Source organism: Mauremys mutica, chromosome 13, assembly GCF_020497125.1.
Source record: "Mauremys mutica isolate MM-2020 ecotype Southern chromosome 13, ASM2049712v1, whole genome shotgun sequence".
NCBI classification, from domain to species: Eukaryota; Metazoa; Chordata; order Testudines; family Geoemydidae; genus Mauremys; species Mauremys mutica.
Genome location: NC_059084.1, coordinates 58,020,841 through 58,043,924, shown reverse-complemented (window position 1 = coordinate 58,043,924; position 23,084 = coordinate 58,020,841). Strand labels below are relative to the sequence as shown.

Below are 23,084 nucleotides of genomic sequence, written 5' to 3'. Positions count from 1 at the left end.
CGCTGGGGAGGAATGGGAGATGTGTTGGAGCAGAAAGAGTTGCAATTCTCCTTGCAGTTTGTATTTCTGTAAGCACCTTCCACCCAAAGTCTCAGAGTGCCTGTGAGTCATTAATTTAACCTTTCCAGTGCTGCTGCGGGTTAGCACCCTCATTTTACAGTTGGGGAAATGGAGATGGAGAGGGGTGATATGTTATCTACATAGCTATAGCTATAAAAGTGCATTGGTTGAACAGGTGAACACTTAAATGTAAGGAGATGGCAGATAAGGTACAGTTGCCCGTGCAACCTTAATTCTGCCCCTTGTGCAGCTGTCCTGTGAACTCAACAAAGCAAGGATCTCATGGAAGAAAACAGAAGGGCTCCTTCTGCGCTTGGAGCTGGGGGTACTATTCACAACTTGCATATCCGTGCTAGCTCTGCTTAAACTAGCATGCTAAAAATAGCACTGTAGCCATGGTAGCACAGGTAGGGGCAAACAGCAGTATGAGCTAGCTGCCCCAAGTACATATGTGACAAAGTGGGGATTTTCTCTTTTTATGTTGTATGTGAGCCTATGTGAGTCTTACGGTTTTGCATGAATGCTGTGTGTGCCTCAGTTTCCATCTGTATTGCACCAATGTCTAGGTGGTGAGAATAAGGGTGTGTGACTGTTGAGGGGGCTGCTCCAGTTGCCTGTATGAATGTTATCGCCGCCCCTTCATAACCTGAGACCCAGGAGGGGGATGCGACCAGGTGACTCTTGGCCCGGGAAGTGAGACAAAGGCCAGAGGACGAGTAACGGGCAGGGCAGGGCAAGGGCCAGGCAGCTGGAAGCGAGTCAGTCTCTGCTGGCTTGGGTCGCAGGGGGACGACCAGAGCTCTGGTTCTGGGCTCCCCTCCCCCCAAGATGGACTTGGCTGAAAGTCACTGATTTCTGTACTAACAAGCTCTGTTCTACACTTTGTTCCTGTCAATTAATAAACCTTCTGTTTTATCAGCTGGCTGAGAGTCACATCTGACTGCTTAGTGGGGGTGCAGGGCCCTCTGGCTTCCCAAGAAGCCCCGCCCGGGCGGACTCGCTGTGGGAAGCGCACGGTGTGGAAGGGGATGCTGAATTCTCCGAGATCAGACCCAGGAAGGTCGAAGCTGTGTAAGCTTCCTGCCCTGAAGACAGTCTGCTCAGAGAGAGGAGGCTCCCCTAGAGTCCTGACTGGCTTCATATGGAGTAATTCCAGAGCATTGCCCCAGTGACACCATAACAACTCAGGGCATGGGTTCAGATCCCACCTTTACCACCAGTTGATCAGCCCCCACAACAGTCACACTCACTTATTCCCATCATCTAGACATTGGTGCAATACACAGGGAAACTGAGGCACACACAGCATTAATGCAAAACAGTAAGGCTCACATACAACATAACAAGGGAAAAGCCCCACTTCATATCTCTTCTCCCTTCGAGACCGAACTGAGCGGAGTCGCTTTAGCCAGTGACCTGGGGAAGTTCAGGCCTCCCTCTCTGGGACAAAGCATCAGCTATAACATTTGAACTCCCCTTAACGTGGCCCCCTCCATCTCATAATCCAGTAAGGACAGACTCCACCTCAGGAGCTCGGCATTGGCCCCTCTCATCTGGTGCAGCCACAGCAGGGCGAGTGGTCCAGATACACAGTGAAGCGCCGCCCAAATAGATCCAGCTGCAGCCTTTTAAGAGCCCACTCCATGGCCAGACATTCCTTCTTTATGGCTGCATAGCCCTGCTCCTGGGGCAGCAGCTTCCTGCTTAGTTACAGGATGGGATATTTCTCCTCGCCACCCTTTGAATCGGCCTGCCATGGCACTGCATACAGCCCTGTGTCTGGGGCATCAGTGAACACCACAAAGTTCTTGTCAAAGTCTGGGTTTCCCAGCACCAGGCCCTTGACCAGATCTTCCTTCAGCGTGCAGAGACCCTCTGGCACTGCCCGGTCCAGACGAGTTTGTCTGGCTTCCCCTTCCTGCATAGCTCAGTGATGGGAGCTGACACAGAGCTAAAGTGGGGCACAAACCTCCGGTAGTGCCCCCCCCTCCCAATAAAGGCCTGGGCCTGTTTCTTAGTCTGGGGAGCAGGCCGGTCTCTGATCGCCCCCACCTTGGCTGGCTCTGGCTTTAGGCAGCCACTCTCCACCTTGTGGCTCAGGTACAATCTCTGCCATCCCCACCTGGCACGTCCCAGCTTTTACAGTCAACCCTGCATCCTGGAGGTGACTCAGCCCCTCTTCACCTGGGACACACGGTCCTCCCAGGTCTGGCTAACGGCACAAATATCATCAATGTACGTTAGGGTAAAATTCTCCTTCCCCCTCAGTAACTGATCCCCCTGGCACTGGCAAGTGACTGGTGCCTCCTTGAGGCTGAAAGGTAGGACCAGGGATTTGTACCCCACAGAGGTGACAAAAGCAGGTTTCAAACTGGCATCTGGATCCAAAGGCACCTGCCAGTAGACTTTGGTGAGATCACTGTTCATGGGGTACCGAGTCCCCCACAACATGTCTAGGATCTCATCAGGCCTAGGCATAGGGCAGGCACCAGACATGGTGATAGCATTGAGCTTCTGATAGGCCACACAGAAGTGGATCGCATCCCCCTCCTGGAACTCAGGTTACAAAGGGGCGGCCATAGCATCCATGAAGGCAACTGGAGCAGCCCCCACAAAAGTCTCACACCCTTATTCCCACCACCTAGACACTGGTGCAATACACAGGGAAACTGAGACACACGCAGCATTCATGCAAAACAGTAAGACCCACAGAGGCTTACATACAACATAACAAGGGAAAATGCCCACTTTGTCACAACATATAAAAAGGGTCCAGGCAGGATTGTATCAGTGGAGGCAAGCCCGTGCCGCTCCTTGTCCCTGCCCAGGCTACTGCAAGCTACTGCAGCTACACTACAATTTCAGAGTGTTACCTGAAGCAGAGATAGTGTGAGGATGTCTATGTGAGCTGGGAATTGCACCGCCAGCTCCAAGTGTAGATGTAATTAAAGATTGTCTCATAATGTGCACACACAATGGTGCAGAATTCTGATTTCACAGGCAGCTTCACGCAGTGCACAGACAACCTGTTGAACTCATTGCCAGGGGATGTTGTGAAGAGCAAAGGTTAAATTAGGTTAACAATTAGATAAGTTGATGGAGGCTAAGTCCATGAATGGCTGTTAGCCAAGAGGGTCAGGGACTCAACACCATGCTCTGTGGGTTCCTAAACCTCAGGCTGCCAGAAGCTGGGAGTGAATGAATCATAGAATGATAGAATATCGGGGTTGGAAGAGACCTCAGGAGGTATCTAGTCCAACTCCGTGCTCAAAGCAGGACCAATCCCCAATTAAATCATACCAGACAGGAATTTGTCAAGCCTGACCTTAAAAACCTCTAAGGAAGGAAATTCCACCACCTCCCTAGATAACCCATTCCAGTTATTCACCACCCTACTAGTGAAAAAGTTTTTCCTAATGTCCAACCTAAACCTCCCCCTCTGCAACTTGAGACCATTACTCCTTGTTCTGCCATCAGGTACCACTGAGAACAGTCTAGATCCACCCTCTTTGGAACCCCCTTTCAGGTAGTTGAAAGGAGCTATCAAATTCCCCCTCATTCTTCTCCTCTGCAGACTAAATAATCCCAGTTCCCTCAGCCTCTCCTCATTAATCATGTGCTCCAGCTCCCTAATCATTTTTGTTGCCCTCCGCTGGACTCTTTCCAATTTTTTTCCACATCCTTCTTGTAGTGTTTGGCCCAAAACTGGACACAGTAGTCTAGATGAGGCCTCACCAATGTCGAATAGAGGTGAATGATCATGTCCCTCGATCTGCTATCAATGCGCCTACTTATACAGCCCAAAATGCTGTTAGCCTTCTTGGCAACAAGGGCACACGGTTGATTCATATCCAGCTTCTCGTCCACTGTAACCTCTAGGTCCGTTTCTGCAGAACTGCTTCCTAGCCATTCAGTGCCTAGTCTGTAACAGTGAATGGGATTCTTCCATCCTAAGTGCAGGACTCTGCACTTGTCCTTGTTGAACCTCATCAGGTTTCTTTTGGCCCAATCCTCTAATTTGTCTAGGTCCCTCTGTATCCTATCCCTACCCTCCAGCATATCTACCACTTTTCCCAGTTTAGTGTCATCTGCAAACTTGCTGAGAGTGCAGTCTACGCCATCCTCCAGATCTTTAATGAAGATATTGAACAAAACCGGCCCCAGGACCGACCCTTGGGGCATCCCTCTTGAAACTGGCTGCCAACTAGACATGGAGCCGTTGATCACTACCCGTTGAGCCTGACGATCTAGCCAGCTTTCTATCCATCTGATAGTCCATTCATCCAGACCATACTTCTTTAACTTGCTGGCAAGAATGCTGTGGGAGATCGTATCAAAAGATTTGCTAAAGTCAAGGAATAACACATCCACTGCTTTCCCCTCATCCACAGAGCCGGTTATCTCATCATAGAAGGCAATTAGGTTAGTCAGGCATGACTTGCCCTTGGTCAATCCATGCTGACTGTTCCTGATCACTTTCCTCTCCTCCAAGTGCTTCAGAATTGATTCCTTGAAGACCTGCTCCATGATTTTTCCAGGGACTGAGGTGAGGTTGACTGTCCTGTAGTTCCCCAGATCCTCCTACTTCCCATTTTTAAAGATGGGCACTACATTAGCTTTTTTCCAGTCATCCGGGACCTCCCCCGATCACCATGAGCCAATGGCTCTGCAATCACATCTGCCAACTCCTTTAGCAACCTCGGATGAAGCACATCCGGCCTCATGGACTTGTGCTCATCCAGTTTTTCTAAATAGTCCCAAACCACTTCTTTCTTCATAGAGGGCTGGTCACCTCCTCCCCATGCTGTGTTGCCCAGTGCAGCTGTCTGGGAGCTGACCTTGTTTGTGAAGACAGAGGAAAAAAAAGCATTGAGTACATTAGCTTTTTCCACATCCTCTGTCACTAGGTTGCCTCCCTCTTTCAGTAAGGGGCCCACACTTTCCTTAACTTTCTTCTTGTTGCTAACATCTGAAGAAACCCTTCTTGTTACTCCTAACATCTCTTGCTAGCTGCAACTCCAAGTGTGATTTGGCCTTCCTGATTTCACTCCTGCATGCCTGAGCAATATTTTTATACTCCTCCCTGGTCATTTGTTCAATCTTCCACTTCTTGTAAGCTTCTTTTTTGTGTTTAAGATCAGCAAGGATTTCACTGTTAAGCCAAACTGGTCACCTGCCATATTTGCTATTCTTTCTACACATCGGAATGTTTTTTTCCTGCAACCTCAATAAGGATTCTTTAAAATACAGCCAGCTCTCCTGGACTCCTTTCCCTCTCATGTTATTCTCACAGGGGATCCTGCCCATCAGTTCCCTGAGAGAGTCAGAGTCTGCTTTTCTGAAGTCCAGGGTCTGTATTCTGCTGCTCTCCTTTCTTCCTTGTGTCAGGATCCTGAACTTGACCATCTCCTGGTCACTGCCTCGCAGGTTCCCATCCACTTTTGCTTCCCCTACTAATTCTTCTCAGTTTGTGAGCAGCAGGTCTAGCAGAGTTCTGCCCCAAGTTGGTTCCTCTAGCACTTGCACCAGGAAATTGTCTCCTACACTTTCCAAAAACTTCCTGGATTGTCTGTGCACTGCTGTATTGCTCTCCGAGCAGATATTAGGGTGATTAAAGTCTCCCATGAGAACCTGGGCCTGCGATCTAGTAACTTCTGCTATTTGCCAGAAGAAAGCCTTGTCCACCTCATCCCCTGGTCTGGTGGTCTATAGCAGACTCCCACCACGACATCACCCTTGTTGTTCACACTTCTAAACTTAATCCAGAGACTCTCAGGTTTTTCTGCAGGGGATGGATCATTCAAGAATTGACCTGTCCAGTTCATTCCCTCTGAAGCACCTGACACCAGACCCTGCTGGAAGACAGAATAGCGGGATAGATGGACCATTGGTCTGACCCAATGTGGATGTTGTTATGTTCTTACTTGTAAACAGGGCATTTTCTCACTGCTGAGTTAGTGTTTCAATTTGCAACTTGAATAAGATCAATTTACATAAATGTTATTTTTAAATTCTACCATGTTTAGTTTTAATAACCTCACATTATGTGTCATCAGAATGGGCTTAACCCTGAGCACTGCTGCAAACCCTGTTACTGCTTCCACTACAGGACTAATTACATTAGCTGGATGCAGGAGAAGGGTTTTATCCAAGAGATCATGGGTCTGGGTGGATGAGGCCAGGTGTTGGGTCTGGGAAATGGCCAAGGCAAGCCCAGCAAAGACAAATAAGAATGGCCATACTCTGTCAGACCAAAGGTCCATCTAGCCCAGTATCCTGTTTTCCGACAGTGATCAACACCTGATGCTTCAGAGGCAATGGACAGAACAGGGTAATTTTTGAGTGATCCATCCCCTAGCACTCAGTCCTAGCATCTGGCAGTCAGAGATGTAGGGGGACACAGAACATGGGGCTACCCAGCCTGGCTAATAGCTAGGGCCCTACCAAATTCTCATCCATTCTGGTCTATTTCATGGCCAGCAGGTTTTCAAATTGGTCAATTTCACAATTCATCTGAAATTTCAGGGTGTTCTAACCATGGGATTCCTGACCAAAAATGAGATCATGAGGGGGAGGGGGAGCGGAGAGGGTTGGGCAAAATTGTTGTGGGGAGGGGGTCTCAAGATTGCCACCCTCACTTCTGTGCTGCCTTCAGGGCTGGGCTAGAGGAGGTTTGCGGAGGTGGAGGTGGGTAGGTGTCAAGGGTTCCTAGCTGCTAGTCCAGTCCAGTGGCAGATTAAGGCTGGGGCCCTGGCCAATTTATGGGCCCCCATGAAAAATGTGTGTCCCAGCCATGGAAGAAGCTCCAGAGGCTATAGCCCCCTACCTGGTCACCCCAAGTCCCGTCAGGAGCCATGGGGGAAGAAGTCCTAAGTCTGGGTGCACTGAGCCCAGCTGGAGACATTGGGGGTGGAAAGTTTGAGCCTGGGCAGCCCTAAGCCCCAGCTGGAGACACGGTGGTAGAAGCCCCGAGCTCGGCTTACCCCAGCTACAGCTACCAGGAGCAGAAGCCCCATAGCCAGCTGGAGCCACTGGGGGGAGGAAGCCCTGAGCTCTGCACCCCAAGCCATGGCAGGAGCCCAGGGAAAGCAGGGAGCAGAAGCCAGGAGCCCAGTGGCTGGGCTGCTTCAGGGCAGAATCATAGAATCTCAGGGTTGGAAGGGACCTCAGCAGTCCAACCCCCTGCTCAACGCAGGACCAATTCCCAACTAAATCATCCCAGCCAGGGATTTGTCAAGCCTGACCTTAAAAACCTCTAAGGAAGGAGATTCCACCACCTCCCTAGGTAACCCATTCCAGTTCTTCACCACCCTACTAGTGAAAAAGTTTTTCCTAATGTCCAACCTAAACCTCCGCCTCTGCAACTTGAGACCATTACTCCTTGTTCTGTCATCTTCTACCACTGAGAACAGTCTAGATCCATCCTCTTTGGAACCCCCTTTCAGGTAGTTGAAAGCAGCTATCAAATCCCCCATCATTCTTCTCTTCTGCAGGCTAAACAATCCCAGTTCCCTCAGCCTCTCCTCATAAGTCATATGCTCCAGCCTCCTAATCATTTTTGTTGCCCTCCGCTGGACTCTCTCCAATTTATCCACATCCTTCTTGTAGTGTGGGGCCAAAAACTGGACACAGTACTCCAAATGAGGCCTCACCAGTGCTGAATAGAGGGGAATGATCACATCCCTTGATCTGCTGGAAATGCCCCTACTTATACAACCCAAAATGCCATTAGCCTTCTTGGCAACAAGGGCACACGGTTGACTCATATTCAGCTTTTTGTCCACCGTAACCCCTAGGTCCTTTTCTGCAGAACTGCTGCCCAGCCATTCGGTCCCTAGTCTGTAGCAGTGCATGGGATTCTTCCGTCCTAAGTGCAGGACTCTGCACTTTTCCTTGTTGAACCTCATCATATTTCTTTTAGTCCAATCCTCTAATTTGTCTAGGTCCCTCTGTATCCTATCCCTACCCTCCAGCGTATCAACCACTCCTCCCAGTTTAGTGTCATCTGCAAACTTGCTAAGGGTGCAGTCCACACCATCCTCCAGATCGTTAATGAAGATATTGAACAAAACCGGACCCAGCACCGACCCTTGGGGCACTCCACTTGATACCGGCTGCCAACTAGACATGGAACCATTGATCACTACCCGTTGGGCCTGACCATCTAGCCAGTTTTCTATCCACCTTACCATCCATTCATCCAGCCCAGACTTCTTTAACTTGCTGGCAAGAATACTGTGGGAGACTGTATCAAAAGCTTTGCTAAAGTCCAGAAATAGCACATCCACTGCTTTCCCCTCATCCACAGAGCCGGTTATCTCATCATAGAAGGCAATTAGGTTAGTCAGGCATGACTTGCCCTTGGTGAATCCATGCTGACTTTCCTGATCACTTTCCCCTCCTTTAAGTGGTTCAAAATTGATTCCTTGAGGACCTGTTCCATGATTTTTCCAGGGACTGAGGTGAGATTGACTGGCCTGTAGTTCCCAGGATCTTCCTTCTTCCCTTTTTTAAAGATGGGCACTACATTAGCTTTTTTCCAGTCATCCGGGACCTCACCCAATCGCCAATGGCTCTGCAATCTCATCGGCCAACTCCTTTAGTACCCTCAGATGCAGTGCATCCGGCCCCATGGACTTGTGCTCGTCCAGCTTTTCTAAATAGTCCCTAACTACTTCTTTCTCCACAGAGAGCTGGTCACCTCCTGCCCATACCGTGCTGCAGAGTGCAGCTGTCTGGGAGCTGACCTTGTCTGTGAAGACAGAGGCAAAAAAAGCATTGAGTACACTAGCTTTCTTCACATCCTCTGTCACTAGGTTCCCTCCCTCATTCAGCAAGGGGCCCACACTTTCCTTGACTTTCTTCTTGTTGCTAACAAACTGAAGAAACCCTTCTTGTTACTCGTAACATCTCCGGCTAGCTGCAACTCCAAGTGTGATTTGGCCTTCCTAATTTCACTCCTGCATGCCTGAGCAATACTTTTATACTCCTCCCTGGTTATTTGTCCAATCTTCCACTTCTTGTAAGCTGTTTTTTTGTGTTTAAGACGAGCAAGGATTTCACTGTTAAGCCAAGCTGGTCGCCTGCCATATTTACTTTTCTTCCTAAACATCGGGATGGTTTGTTCCTGCAACCTCAATAAGGAGTGAGGGTGTATCACTGCCTCTCGAGGTGGGTCTGATCTCTCACCAAGAGTGGCCATGCAGGAGAAGGACAACTCCTCTCCTTCCCCAGTCTGACCAGACTAGCAGCTAGCAGACTAGCAGCTAGGAGCCCCAGATTTCACAGGGAAGGGCAGATTTAATTGTCCGTAACACATTTTTCACACCCGTGAAATTGGTAGGGCCCACAAATAGCCATTGATGGGCCTATTCTCCCTGAAATTATCTAATTCTTTTTTTGAATCCAGTTATACTTTTGGCCTTCCCCACATCCCCTATCAATGAGGTTCACAGATTCACAGTGTATTGTATGAGGAAGTACTTCCTTTTATTTATTTTAAACCTGCTTCCCATTAATTTCACTAGGTGCACCTTCCTTCTTGTTTTATGTGAAGGGGTAAATACTTCCCTATTCATTATTTCTACACCTTTCATGATTTCATAGACCTCTATCATATCTTCCGTTAGTTGTCTCTTTTCTAAGATGAACAGTACCAGTCTGATGATGATTGAGATACAAAAGGAGCGCTTAAAGACGATAAAGTCATTATGGAGAAACTAAATGGATTTTTTGCTTCAGTCTTCATGGCTGAGATTCCCAAACCTGAGCCGGCTTTTGTAGGTGACAAATCTGATGAACTGTCACAGATTGACGTGTCACTAGAGGAGGTTTTGGAATTAATTGATAAACTCAACAAGTCACCGGGACCAGATGGTGTTCACCCAAGAGTTCTGAAATAACTCAAATGTGAAGTTGCGGAACTATTAACTAAGGTTTGTAACCTGTCCTTTAAATCGGCTTCGGTACCCAATGACTGGAAGTTAGCTAATGTAATACCAATATTTAAAAAGGGCTCTAGAGGTGATCCCAGCAATTACAGACTGGTAAGTCTAACGTCAGTACCGGGCAAATTAGTCGAAACAATAGTTAAGAATAAAATTGTCAGACACATAGAAAAACATAAACTGTTGAGCAATAGTCAGCATGATTTCTGTAAAGGGAAATTGTGTCTTAATAATCTATTAGAGTTCTTTGAAGGGGTCAACAAATATGTGGACAAGGGGGATCCAGTGGATATAGTGTACTTAGATTTTCAGAAAGCCTTTGACAAGTTCCCTCACCAAAGGCTGTTACGTAAATTAAGCTGTCATGGGATAAAAGGGAAGGTCCTTTCATGGATTGAGAACTGGTAAAATGACAGGGAACAAAGGGTAGGAATTAATGGTAAATTCTCAGAATGGAGAGGGGTAAAAAGTGGTGTTCCCCAAGGATCAGTCCTAGGACCAATCCTATTCAATTTATTCATAAATGATCTGGAGAAAGGGGTAAACAGTGAGGTGACAAAGTTTGCAGATGATACTAAACTGCTCAAGATAGTTAAGACCAAAACAGACTATGAAGAACTTCAAAAAGATCTCACAAAACTAAGTGATTGGGCAATAAAATGGCAAATGAAATTTAATGTGGATAAATGTAAAGTAATGCACATTGGAAAAAATAACCCCAACTATACATACAACATGATGGGGGCTAATTTAGCTACAACGAGTCAGGAAAAAGATCTTGGAGTCATCGTGGATAGTTCTCTGAAGATGTCCACGCAGTGTGCAGAGGCGGTCAAAAAAGCAAACAGGATGTTAGGAATCATTAAAAAGGGGATAGAGAATAAGACTAATAATATATTATTGCCCTTATATAAATCCATGGTACGCCCACATCTCGAATACTGTGTACAGATGAGGTCTCCTCACCTCAAAAAAGATATTCTAGCACTAGAAAAGGTTCAGAAAAGGGCAACTAAAATGATTAGGGGTTTGGAGAGGGTCCCATATGAGGAAAGATTAAAGAAGCTAGGACTCTTCAGCTTGGAAAAGAGGAGACTAAGGGGGGATATGATAGAGGTCTATAAAATCATGAGTGATGTGGAGAAAGTGGACAAGGAAAAGTTATTTACTTATTCCCATAATTCAAGAACTAGGGGTCACCAAATGAAATTAATAGGCAGCAGGTTTAAAACAAATAAAAGGAAGTTCTTCTTCACACAGCGCACAGTCAACTTGTGGAACTCCTTATCTGAGGAGGTTGTGAAGGCTAGGACTATAACAGTGCTTAAAAGAGAACTGGATAAATTCATGGTGGTTAAGTCCATTAATGGCTATTAGACAGGATGGGTAAGGAATGGTGTCCCTAGACTCTGTTTGTCAGAGGGTGGAGATGGATGGCAGGAGAGAGATCACTTTATCATTGCCTGTTAGGTTCACTCCCTCTGGGGCACCTGGCATTGGCCACTGTCTGTAGACAGATACTGGGCTAGTTGGACCTTCGGTCTGACCCGGTACGGCCGTTCTTATGTTCTTAGTCTTTATAATATCTCCTCATATGGCAGCTGTTCCATATCCCTAATCATTTTTCTTGCCCTTCTCCAATTCAAATATCTTTTTGGAGAAAGGGCAACCAGAACTGTATGCAGAGTTCAAGATGTGGGCAAACCAGGGATTTATATAGTGTCATTATGAAAATTTCTGTCTGATTAGCTATCCCTTTCCTAACAGTTCCTAACATTCTGTTCGCTTTTTTGACTGCTGCTGCACATTGAGTGTATGCTTTCAGAGAACAAGCCACAATGACTCCAAGATCTATTTTTGAAGGGTAACTTCTAATTCAGAATCCATCATTTTGTACGTATAGCTGGGATTATGTTTTCCAATGTGTATTACTTTGCACTTATCAACACTAAATTTCATCTGCCATTTTGTTGTCAAGTCACTCAGCTTTTGTATCTCTTCCCTGTCACCTTTGGACTTGATATATTCACTGGATCACCCTTGTCCACATCTTTGGTGGCCCACTCAAAGAATTGCAATAGATCAGTGAGGCATGGTTTCCCTTTGCCAAAGCTGTGCTGACTCTTTCCCTAAATATCCTGTTTGCCTGGAATTGAAGTTGGATTTACCGACCTGTTAGTAGTTCTGCAATTTCATACTTGAGTTCCTTCAGAACTCTTGTGTGAATACCGTCTGATGCAGGTGGCTTATTACTGTTTAGTTTATCAATTTGTTCCAAAATCTCCTCTAATGACCCCTCAATCTGGGACAGTTCCTCAGATTTGTCATCTACAAAGAATGGCTGAGGAGTGGGAATCTCCCTCACATCCTTTGCAGTGAAGATCAATGCAAAGAATTCATTTGGCTTCTTTGCAACACTCTTATCTTCCTTGAGTGATCCAATGCCACCTAGATCATATGGTGTCCCCCCTCCCAAATTCTTTAGCAGGCTTCCTGCTTTTGATGTACTTAAAAAAATACTATTAGTTTTTGTCTCTTTTGCTATTTGCTCTTCAAATTCCTTTTTGGCCTGTGTATTTATAAGTTATGCTTGACTTGCCAGAGTTTATGCAATTTTCTATTTTCCTCCATAGGGTTGAATTTCCAGTTATTAAAGGATGCCCTTTTGCCTCTAATCTCCTCTTTTACTCTGTTATTTAGCCATGGTGGCATTTTTTTTTTGGTCCTCTTAATATTTATTTTTATTTGGGGGTATCCATTTAATCTGAGCCTGTATTATGGTGTTTTTTTAAAGTTCCCATACAGCTTGCTGGAATTTCACTCTTGTGACTTTTCCTTTTAATTTCTATTTAATTAGTTTCCTCGTTTTTGTGCTGTTCCCCTTTTTGAAGTTAAATGAGACTTTGGTGGGTTTCTTTGACATTTTCTGCCCATAATTATGTTAAATTTAATGATATTATGGTCACTATTACCAAGCGGTTCAGCTATATTCATCTCTTGGACCAGATCCTGTGCGCAAATTAGGACTAAATCAAGAATTGCCTCTCCCCTTTGGGTTCCTGGACAAGCTGCTCCAAGAAGCAGTCATGAATGGTGTCTGGAAATTTAATCTCTGCATCCTGTCCTGAGATGACATGTACCCTGTAAACATGGGGATAATTGAAATCCCCCATTTTATTGATTTTTTCTGGTTTTGTGTCCTCTCTGACCTCCCTGAGCATTTCACAATCACCATCACCAACCTGGTCAGGTGGTTTGTATTATATTCCTACTGCTATACTCTCATTATTCAAGCATGGAATTACTATCCATAGAGATTCTCTGTACAGTTTGATTCATTTAAGATTTTTACTATATTTGAGTCTATGCTTTCTTTCACATATAGTGCCTCTCCCCAACTAGTATGACCTACTCTGTCATTCCTATATATTTTTTACTCTGGTATTACAGTGTCCCATTGATTATCCTCATTCCACTGAGTTTCTGTGATGCCTATTATATCAATGTTCGCCTTTAACACCAGCCATTCAAATTCACCCATCTTAGTATTTCGACTTCTATCATTTGTATACGAATACTTTAAAATGGGTCAATATTTAGCTGTCTGTTTTCCTGTAATGTAATTGAATGGGATTGTTTTTCATTTGATTATTTCTCTTCAGCTTCTACTAACTAGTACTTTATCAACTTCCATCCTCCCCTCTTTACTAGGGTATAGAGAATCCCCATTAATAAATCCTCTCCTAAGAGATGTCTCCATCCAAACCATGTACTCCTAAGCACCTGTCAACATTCCCCCAATCCTTAGTTCAAAAATTCCTCTACGACCTTTTTTATTTTAATTTTCCTTTACAAAATGTTTAATTCATAGACTTTAAGGCCAGAAGGGACCATTGTGTTCATCTGGTCTGATGTTCTGAACACCATGGGTCGTAGATCCTCAGCCACCCACTCCTGTAACAGACCTATAACTTATAGTCTGTTACACAAGTCCTCAAATCGTGGTTTAAAGGCTTAACATTACAGAGACTCCACCATTTACACTTCTTTAAACAAGCTAGTGACACATGCTCCATGCTAAACAAGGAAGCAAAAAATCCCCAGGATCTCTGTCAATTTGACCTGGAAGGAAATTCTTTCCCGCACCTAAGTATGGCAACCAGTCTCTTTTTCTTTCTGACCCTTCACCCCCACTGTTCCACCAGCTCTAAGGTATCCCAATACCTTAGTTGCTGCTGCTGCTAGTTACAAAAATCTGTAGATAGCTCATATCTGTAGATAGCCAACTGAAAATAGAATGAAAAAGAGAAAATGGAGAGATTGAGAGAGAAGTGGAAAAAATGAAGTATAAGAAAGAAATATAGGGAAAAAAGGAAGAAAGAATAACAATTTCCTAGTCTGAGAAAACTCTGAGGATTTGCCTCTGCTGATAAAAAGAGTGAATTGTTATAAGCTCTTTGGTTCCATATCATACCTGAGTAAACCGGATTCCTCTTGATGCTGAAATATTATAAAAATGACATGGGATAAAGTCCACTGTAGGGGAAATTTCAGAGATGACTGAACAGTGAAAATCTTGATGACTGTGCAAGTGAGCCATCCTTTTATTACAGTCACACTCTCTGAAACACCTAGGTTGTTAGTGGTGAAGGGAAATTTCCTTTCATCTGACAGCTCGTCTGGGAGAGAATCCTTGCCTCACTTGAGAATTTCAAACTGCAAAACAAACAAGACCAACATTTCCTGGAGAGATGGAAGTCAACAATATTGTGAGGAGCAGAGTTGGCTGAAAATCAAAAAGAGCAACTGATTTGCAAATATTTTCACTGGCATATATTTCACTCAATTTCTGTAAACAATATTTGCATAGTGAAGTAGTTATTTTTGAGAGGTTGGGAAAGCCATGCTAGTGTGGTATGTGGAGGTTGTAGAAGCAAGAGACATGAGCTGAGAACATCAAAGCTAATGGAGGGATATTGATGTCCAGGTCTCATTCAAATTAATGAGTATTAGTGGGCATTGGGTCTATAGGCCTCTTTGAAAATCAATAGATACCATAACTCAGGGGTCCCCAACGCGGTGCCTGCAGGCGCCATGGCCATCTTAATGCGCCAGTGTCCTGGCCCCCGGGAGAGCACCCGCCAAAATGCCGCAGCGGCATTTTGGCCGGGACGCCTCTCGATGACGCCGCTTGCCGTCGACAAGTGATGTCATCGAGAGGCGTCGCTCCCGAATTTCGGCGGGGACGCCTCTCGATGACGCCATTTGCCATCGACAAATGACGTCATCGAGAGGCGTCGCTCCCGAATTTCAGCAGGGACACCTCTCAATGACGTTGCTTGTCGACGGCAAGTGACGTCATCAAGAGGCGTCGCTGCCAAATTGCCGCCGAAATTCGGCGGCATTTCGACGGGTGCCCCACCACTGCAGTGGTCCTTTGGCTGGTAGGCACCAGCTGAAAAGGTTGGGGACCACTGACATAACTGATGTATAAGCACCTGAATAGAACTGAATAAAGACAGAATCTGGCTTCAAAGCTTAGGGCTTACAGCATATTTCCAAAGGTATTTAGGTACCTCAAAATGCAGATAAGCACCTACTGGTAGTTACATAAGCACTTACATAAGACCATAAGAATAGTCAGACTGGGTCAGACCAAAGATTCATCCAGCCCAGTATCTTGTCTTTCGACAGTGGCCAATACCAGGTGCCCTAGAGGCAATGAGCAGAACAGGTAATCATCAAATGATCCATCCCCTGATGCCCATTCCCAGCTTCTGGGACACCATCCCTGAACATCCTAGTTAATAGCCATTGATGGACCTATCCTCCATGAACTTATCTAGTTTTTTATTGAATCCTATTATAGTTTTGGCCTTCACAACATCCTCTGGCAAGGAGTTCCTAAGTGTGTTAGGCATTTAATGTCTCTTTGGCTCACTTGATGGAGTGTTCTGTCCCCCTCTAGTGGCAACTATGCAGTGTGGAGTGGTTGATGTGTTGCCATGGCCATGGTTAACAGAACTGTGTCTTTTAGCCCCAGTAGTAGGAGCTTTTGCTTTACTATCCCAAGGTCCTAAGTTTTGATTACTGATGCTGATGTTTCCAGCAGAAAATTGAGATTTGCTTTTCTGATGAGAAAACAATGTTTTGTGAAAAGCCAAATCCTTTAATAGAAAACACAGAAAGGTAGGGATGGAAGGGACCTCAAGAGGTCACTTGGGCCAGCCCCCCGTGCTGAGATAGGACTGAGGAAACCTAGACCATCACTGACAAGTGTTTGTCTAAACTGTTCTTAAAAACATCCAGTTATGGGCATTCCACAACCTCCCTTGGTAAACTGTTCCAGAGCTAAGCTAGCCATAGACTTAGAAACTTTTTCCTAATATCCAACTTAAATTGCCCTTGCTGCAAATTAAGCCAATTCCTTCTCATCTGGCCCTTGGTGAATGTGGTGAGCAAGTGATCACCTTCATCTTTATAACAATCTTTTACTACAAACATTCTGAACAAAGGACTGAATGACCCATCCAAGCTGTCGATGTGTTCTAGAGGGACTTTCAAGCCAGGAAACTCACCAATACTGCTAAGAACCTGATATGTGGATTTTGAATCTTTGTATGTATGTGGGTGCTTTATCATTTAACAGCTCTCTTCTTGTTCTTTCTATTTTTCTTTATAACAAACCTTTAGTTTTAGGCACTAAAGGATTGGCTGGCAGCGTGGTACTCTGGGTAATACCCAAACCTATATTGACCTGGTAACGTGGCTGGCCCTTTGAGATCAGAAGAACATTTTGTAGATGTGAGCAAAGTTTTTAAAATAATTTCTCACTGCACTGAACCTATGTGCTGACTGGAAACCAGAGAACTGGAATGCAATAAAGAGGTCTATGTGATTTCTTTTTTGCTTCTTGATAACTAGATAACTCCCTTATCCTCAGTTTCCCCTCCTGTAAAGCAGCAGCCCCTCCCAGCTGTTGCTCCTGCCTCTCTGTGGTGCACAGCTCACAGCTCGCTGGCTCTACCAGCTGCCATGCAGGGAGGGGACCCAGCCGCACCATATGACCGAGCAGGGCTGGCAAAACCTGGCAGAAAGCAGGGGGGCATATGACCCTTGTGCTCCCTGTGTGTTGCCTCAGGTTTGACATGATTTGTGCTTAAAAATCCATGCTGGCTCTCACTTATCACCTAGGTTTGATGACTACTGTAAATTATAGAAAAAATAAAACCAAGAATTTCCTAATTAGCATGTAAGAAATCCAAACATGTTAATTTGTGGAATTACACAAATAGTTCACCCATATAACCTTAAATCTGACCTATCACGGGGTTTTCCAGCTTCCCAGAGAGTGAAACTCAGGGAAATATTATGCACATGCTCTATTTGAATAATTTTATTTATTTTATATGATTAGTGGTCATTCCCCTTTGTCTCCCCCACATTATGTCTCTAACTCAAAGTTTATCCAATAGCAGGTTATAAAGTGGAGTTAATGTTCAGACCTCTTCAGTAATTTGGGGATAAATATATTACAAGGATGTTGTAATTTTTCCCAAAAGGACACAGGATAGTCACCATTATAATTAAACAAAACCCAAACATCTTACAATAAGAAATGACATTTGGGTTTCCACATAACTTTAATTCTGCCCTGAAGTGACACCACTAAGGGGAAATTGGAATAAAAAAGTGCTGTTATTAAAAAAAAATCGTGTGTCAACAAAGACTAACATTTTTTTTGTCTTCATTTAATTCATGTTCATTTAGGGAAGAATTTTCTGTTCAGGAATTTCTTTAGGGCTGTTTTCACCTCCTTATTTCTCAGGGTGTAGATCAGGGGGTTCAGAACTGGGGTGATGATGCTGTACATGAGTGTGGGTATCATGTCTCTTTCAGAGGGGAAACCCGGTGAGGAAATCATGTAGTTGCCGAGGACTGGCATATAGAATAGAGACACCACGGTGAGGTGGGATGCGCAAGTGGAGAAGGCCTTTCTCCTACTTTCCCGTGAGTGGACTTTCAGGAGGAGGAAGGAGATGATGTAGATGTAGGAGAAGAGGGTGAGGACAAATGAACTCAGACCAAGGACACCAGCATCGATGTTGAGCAGGGTCAGGTTGAGGTGGGTGCTGCCGCAGGCCAGGCTCAGCAGGGGCTTGATATCACAGAAGAAGTGGGGGACAAGGTTGGAGCCGCAGAAGTGTAGCCGTGAGGTCATGACTGTGGATATAAGGGCGTGCAGGAAGCTGGTGGACCAGGTGGCCGCTGCCAAGAGCAGGCAGGTCTGTGGACTCATGACCAGCCTGTAGCGCAACGGGTTGCAAATGGCAACATAGCGGTCGTAAGCCATGACGGCCAGCAGCACGGCCTCACTGCTGCCCAGGAGGTGGAAAAAGTGGAGCTGGGCCAGGCAGCCGGCAAAGGAGATGGTCTGGTGCTCATACAGGAAACCAGACAGCATCTTGGGCACAGTAACTGAGGAAAAGCAGATATCCAGGCTGGAGAGGTTGCCGAGGAAGAAGTACATGGGAGTGTGGAGCCGGGGCTCGGCCACTACTGTGGTTATGATGGCCCCGTTACCCAGCAGGCTGGTCACGTAGAGCAGGAGGAAGAGAGGGAAGAAGAAGTGATTCAGCCCTGGGAGATTGGTCAGGCCCAGGAGGACAAACTCACTCACCTCTGTCTGGTTCTTCATTGCTGAGGATGGGAGGGAGACATGCCAGCGCAGAAAGAGATGCACAAATCGCTATAATTTGTATTTCAACATGTACCTGCCACCCAAGCTCTCAGAGTGCCTAGCGGTTATTAATTAAACCTTCCTACTCCTGCTGCAGGTTAGCATCTCCATTTCATAGTCGGGGAAATGGCAGTAGAGAGGGGCAATGTATCATCTATATATCTGTATCTATAAAATGCTATTTGGTTGTAAAATTAAGCACTCGATAGTAAGGAAATGCCAGAACATCTACAGTTCCCCACGCAACTGTCATTCTACTTCTTGTACATCCATCCCATGCACTTAACAAGGTAAGGCTCTTGGGCAAGAAAACAGTATATGTTAATGTGATTAAATCCCATAGCATAACGCATATGAACAAAGGTGCTGAATTAAGGTTGTAAAGCTGGCATTTTCTAACTGCCAAGAGTAGAGTTTGACTTTGAACTTTAAACGATACTCTTGTACATAGGGGTTGGTTTTTGTTTTTGTTTGTTTATTTGTTTTGCATAATTCTAGTAGTTGGAACTATAATAAAGATCATCAGTTCTGGCTTATCCCTCAGCTGTGCTGCAAACATTTCTGCCACTCAATCAACAGTCAGGATTACGTTAGTCAGGGCTGCCCGGGGGGTGGGGGGGCTAATGGGGTAATTTGCCCCAGGCCCCCACAAGAATATAGTATTCTATAGTATTGCAACTTTTATTTAAGGAAGGGGCCCCCGAAATTGCTTTGCCTCAGGCTCCCTGAATCCTCTGGGCAGCCCTGAGGTTATCTTGTGTCAGGAGAAGGCTCTTATAGATAGAGCCCCACCAAATCCATGGTCTGTTATGGTCAATTTTACAGCCATAGAATTTGAAAATTGGTAAATGTCACGTTTTTAGCTGTTTAATCTGAAATTTTAAGGTGTTGTAACTGGGGGTGGGGTCCCAACTCAAAAAGGGATGGGGGGGTCACAAACCTGTTGTAGGGGGGTCATGGGATTGCCACCTTCGCTCCTGTGCTGCCTTCAGAGCTGGACTGTGAAGGCAGCAACCGCAGAGCTTCCTGCAGCCTCAGGAGGTTCCCGGAGGTGGAGTCCTGTACCTCCCCTGCCCAGCCAGAGTTAGGAGCCCCCCTTGTTTGGGCACTCCCAGCAGCACAGGGAAGATCGGACAGAACCCCACAAGTGTCCTCCAGCTTCAGGAATGTCTGGGGCTGCTGCCCAGTCCCAAAGAGTGTCCTGCAGCAGGGGGAGGCACCTGGAGGTGGGTCTGGTCTCCTGCCCCAAAGGCAGCTGCAAAGGAGATGGGCAAATCCTTCCCCACCCCACTGCCCACCTGGAGATAGGGGCCCCCTTTACTGGGGCGCTCCTAGGAACAAGGGGACATCGGATTACATGGGGAATGGCTTATTTCATGGTTCATAATGCATTTTTCATGTCTATGAAATTGGTAGGGCCCTACTTATAGAAGAGAGCAGGGGCATAGAGAGATGAGGCCAGGTGGCTGGTCTTAGAGATGGCCAGGGGAAGCCTATCTCATATCTCTTTCCTTATGCCCTTCCATCCCCACAGTGCTCCAGCAGCAATCAGCTATCCCATTACCTCATGTGTTACTGCTTCCAAAAGTCAGTAGTCATATCCTCTGTGCAGCATCCAACTGAAAATAGAATGAAACAGAGAAAATGGAGCGATTGAGAGAGGAGTGAAAAAAAATTAAAAATATGAACTGTAAGAAAGAAAGATAGAAAAAAGGGAAGAAAGAATAATAATTTCAGAGTCTGAGAATGCTCTGATGTGTTGCATCTGTAGATAAAGAAGAGTGCTTTGTTATAAGCTCTTCAATTCCATAACATACCTAAATAGACTGGGTTCCTCTTGAAGCTAAAATATTATAAAAATGTAGGACAAAATCCACTCTAGGGGAAACTTAAAAGAGGATCAAATACTAATTGTTCTGGAAACCTTGATGACTGTGAACGGAGAGACCTTTTAAGACAGTCACACTCTCCGAAATGCCACATTGTGAGCAGGGAAACTGCCTTCCATCTGACCATTCATCAGGGATGTAATTCTTGTACCACCTGAGAATTTGAAGTTAGAAAACAAACAAGACCAACGCTTCTTGGAAAGATGGAGGTTGACAATATTGCGAGGACTGGAGGTGTTTGAAAAGCATAAAGAAGAACCACTGATCTATAAATGTTTCCACAAGCAAATCCACTCCATTTTTATAACCAGTATTTGTGTAGTGAAGTGGTTCTGTGTGAGAGATTGGGAAACACCCCACCAATGGATGCCATAATTGAGGCATAAGCATCTGAATAGAATTGAACAAGGATCCAGAGCTCAGAGGCTTGAGCATATTTCCAAAGGCATGTAGGCACCTAAGGATGTAGATACATACTTAATAGGATTTACAAAATCACCTAAGTGAGTTAGGCACCTAACGCCTATTGAGTTCACTTAACTTTAGTACCTGGAAAAATAAAGGAGCAAATAATCAAACCATCAATTTGTAAGCACCTAGAAGAAAATAAGATGATAAGTAACAATCAAAATGACATTGTCAAGAACAAACGGTGTCAATCCAGCCTAATATCCTTCTTAGACAGAGTAACTGGCTTTATGGATAGGGGGGAAGCAATAGATGCAAGATACCTCAACTTTACTAAGGCTTTTGATACTGTCTCATAATTCAGTCTAGATGAACCTACTATACCATAGGTGCACAATTGGTTGAGAAACCATACTCAGAGCATAGTTATCAATGGTTCATTGTCAAGCTGGAAGGGTATATCAAGTGGGGTCCCATAGGTATCTCTCCTGTGTCCAGTTCTATTCAATAGCCTCATAAATGATTTAGATAATGGCAAAGAAAGTACACTGACAAAGTTTCCAGATACCAAGCTAGGATGTGTTGCAAGAGCTTTGGAGGATATGATTAGGATTCAAAATGTTCTTGACAAACTGGAGAAATGGTCTTAAATACATAGGGTGGAATTCAATATGGACAAATGCAAAGTGCTCCACTTATGAAAGAACAACAAAATGCACATGTACAGTTGGGAAAAGGTTTCTTAGGAAGGAGTACTGCAGAAAAGCATCTGGGCGTTATAGTCAGTGTTCCCTCTAATTTTTCCCACCCGTATGTGGCATGAATTCTGTTATGTGCCCCAATATGAAGGTGATGTGTCGCACATCGCCTCCCTATTGGGGCACATAACAAAATTCATCTGGTAGGAGTGGGGCCGAGGGGGTTCAGATTGTGGGAGGGGGCTCAGGGCTGGGGAAGAGGGTCGGGGTGCAGAGGTGTGAGGGCTCTGGCTGGGGGTGCAGGCCCTAGGGTGGTGCTGAGGATGAGGGGTTTGGGGTGCAAGAGGGTGCTCAGTGGCTATGGCAGGGAGAGAGGACTCCCCCCAGCTCTTTCTCCCCGCAGTAGCTCCTGGGCTAAGGGGGAGAGGTGCGTCTCCACATCACGGCAGCTCGGGGCTGGAAGATAGGTGCCCCTCCCTCAGCCCCAGCAGGTCCGGGCTGGGGAAGGGCTGCCCTTGTTGTGGCTGGGTCCTGGCCACTCCCTCAACGCCACCTGGGATGTGGCTGGGTCCAGGACTCCCCGCATGCACCACCCCAGCGGGTTCAGGTGCCCCATCCGTGACTGGGTCCAGGACGCTCAAGCCATGCTTGGGGCGAGGCCAGGCCATGCCGCAGCAGAGTTGGGGTGGGGTAGGGGCACCCCTCCCCTAGCCGCCGCAGTTCCCCCAGCGAGTACCTTGAGCACCTGTGTGGCAATAAATAGGCTGTGGCACAGCTGTTTGGCCTCACAGCTTACAGGGAACTTAGGTTATAGTGGATTACAAAATAAATGTGAGTCAACAATGTAATACTGTTGCAAAAAAGTGAACCTCATTCTGGGATGTATGTAAGCAAGACACAAGAAAATTCTTCCACTCTATTCAACACTGATAAGCCTGAACAGGGTTATTGTGTCCAGTTCTGGGTGCCACACTTCAGGAAAGATGATGGCAAAACAGAGAATGTCCAGAGGAAAGAAACAAACAAAGATTAAATGCCTAGAAAAATATGACCTATGATTGAAAAAAATAATTTGTTTAGTCTGGAGAAGAGAAGACTGAGGGGCTACATGATAACAATCTTCATGTACACAAGAGGTTTTTATAAAGAGGAGATTGATAAATTGTTTTCCTGAACCACTGAGGACAAGACAAGGACTAATGGGGCTTCAACTACAGCAAGGTTGATTTAGTTTAGACATTAGGAAAAAAAACGCCCTGACTGTAAAGATAACGAAGCACTGGAACAAATTAACTAGGGAAGTTGTGGAATCTCCATCACTGGAGGTTTTAAAGAACAGGTT

General features: G+C 45.5%; 1 protein-coding gene across 1 annotated transcript; it reads right to left on the bottom strand.

The window, feature by feature from the left end:
• Positions 1–17,769: 17,769 nt before the first annotated feature.
• LOC123348878 (olfactory receptor 12D1-like) lies at positions 17,770–18,705 on the bottom strand. The gene has a single exon (XM_044986569.1). The coding sequence runs from the start codon at positions 18,703–18,705 to the stop codon at positions 17,770–17,772; it is 936 nt and encodes a 311-aa protein (XP_044842504.1).
• Positions 18,706–23,084: the final 4,379 nt, after the last annotated feature.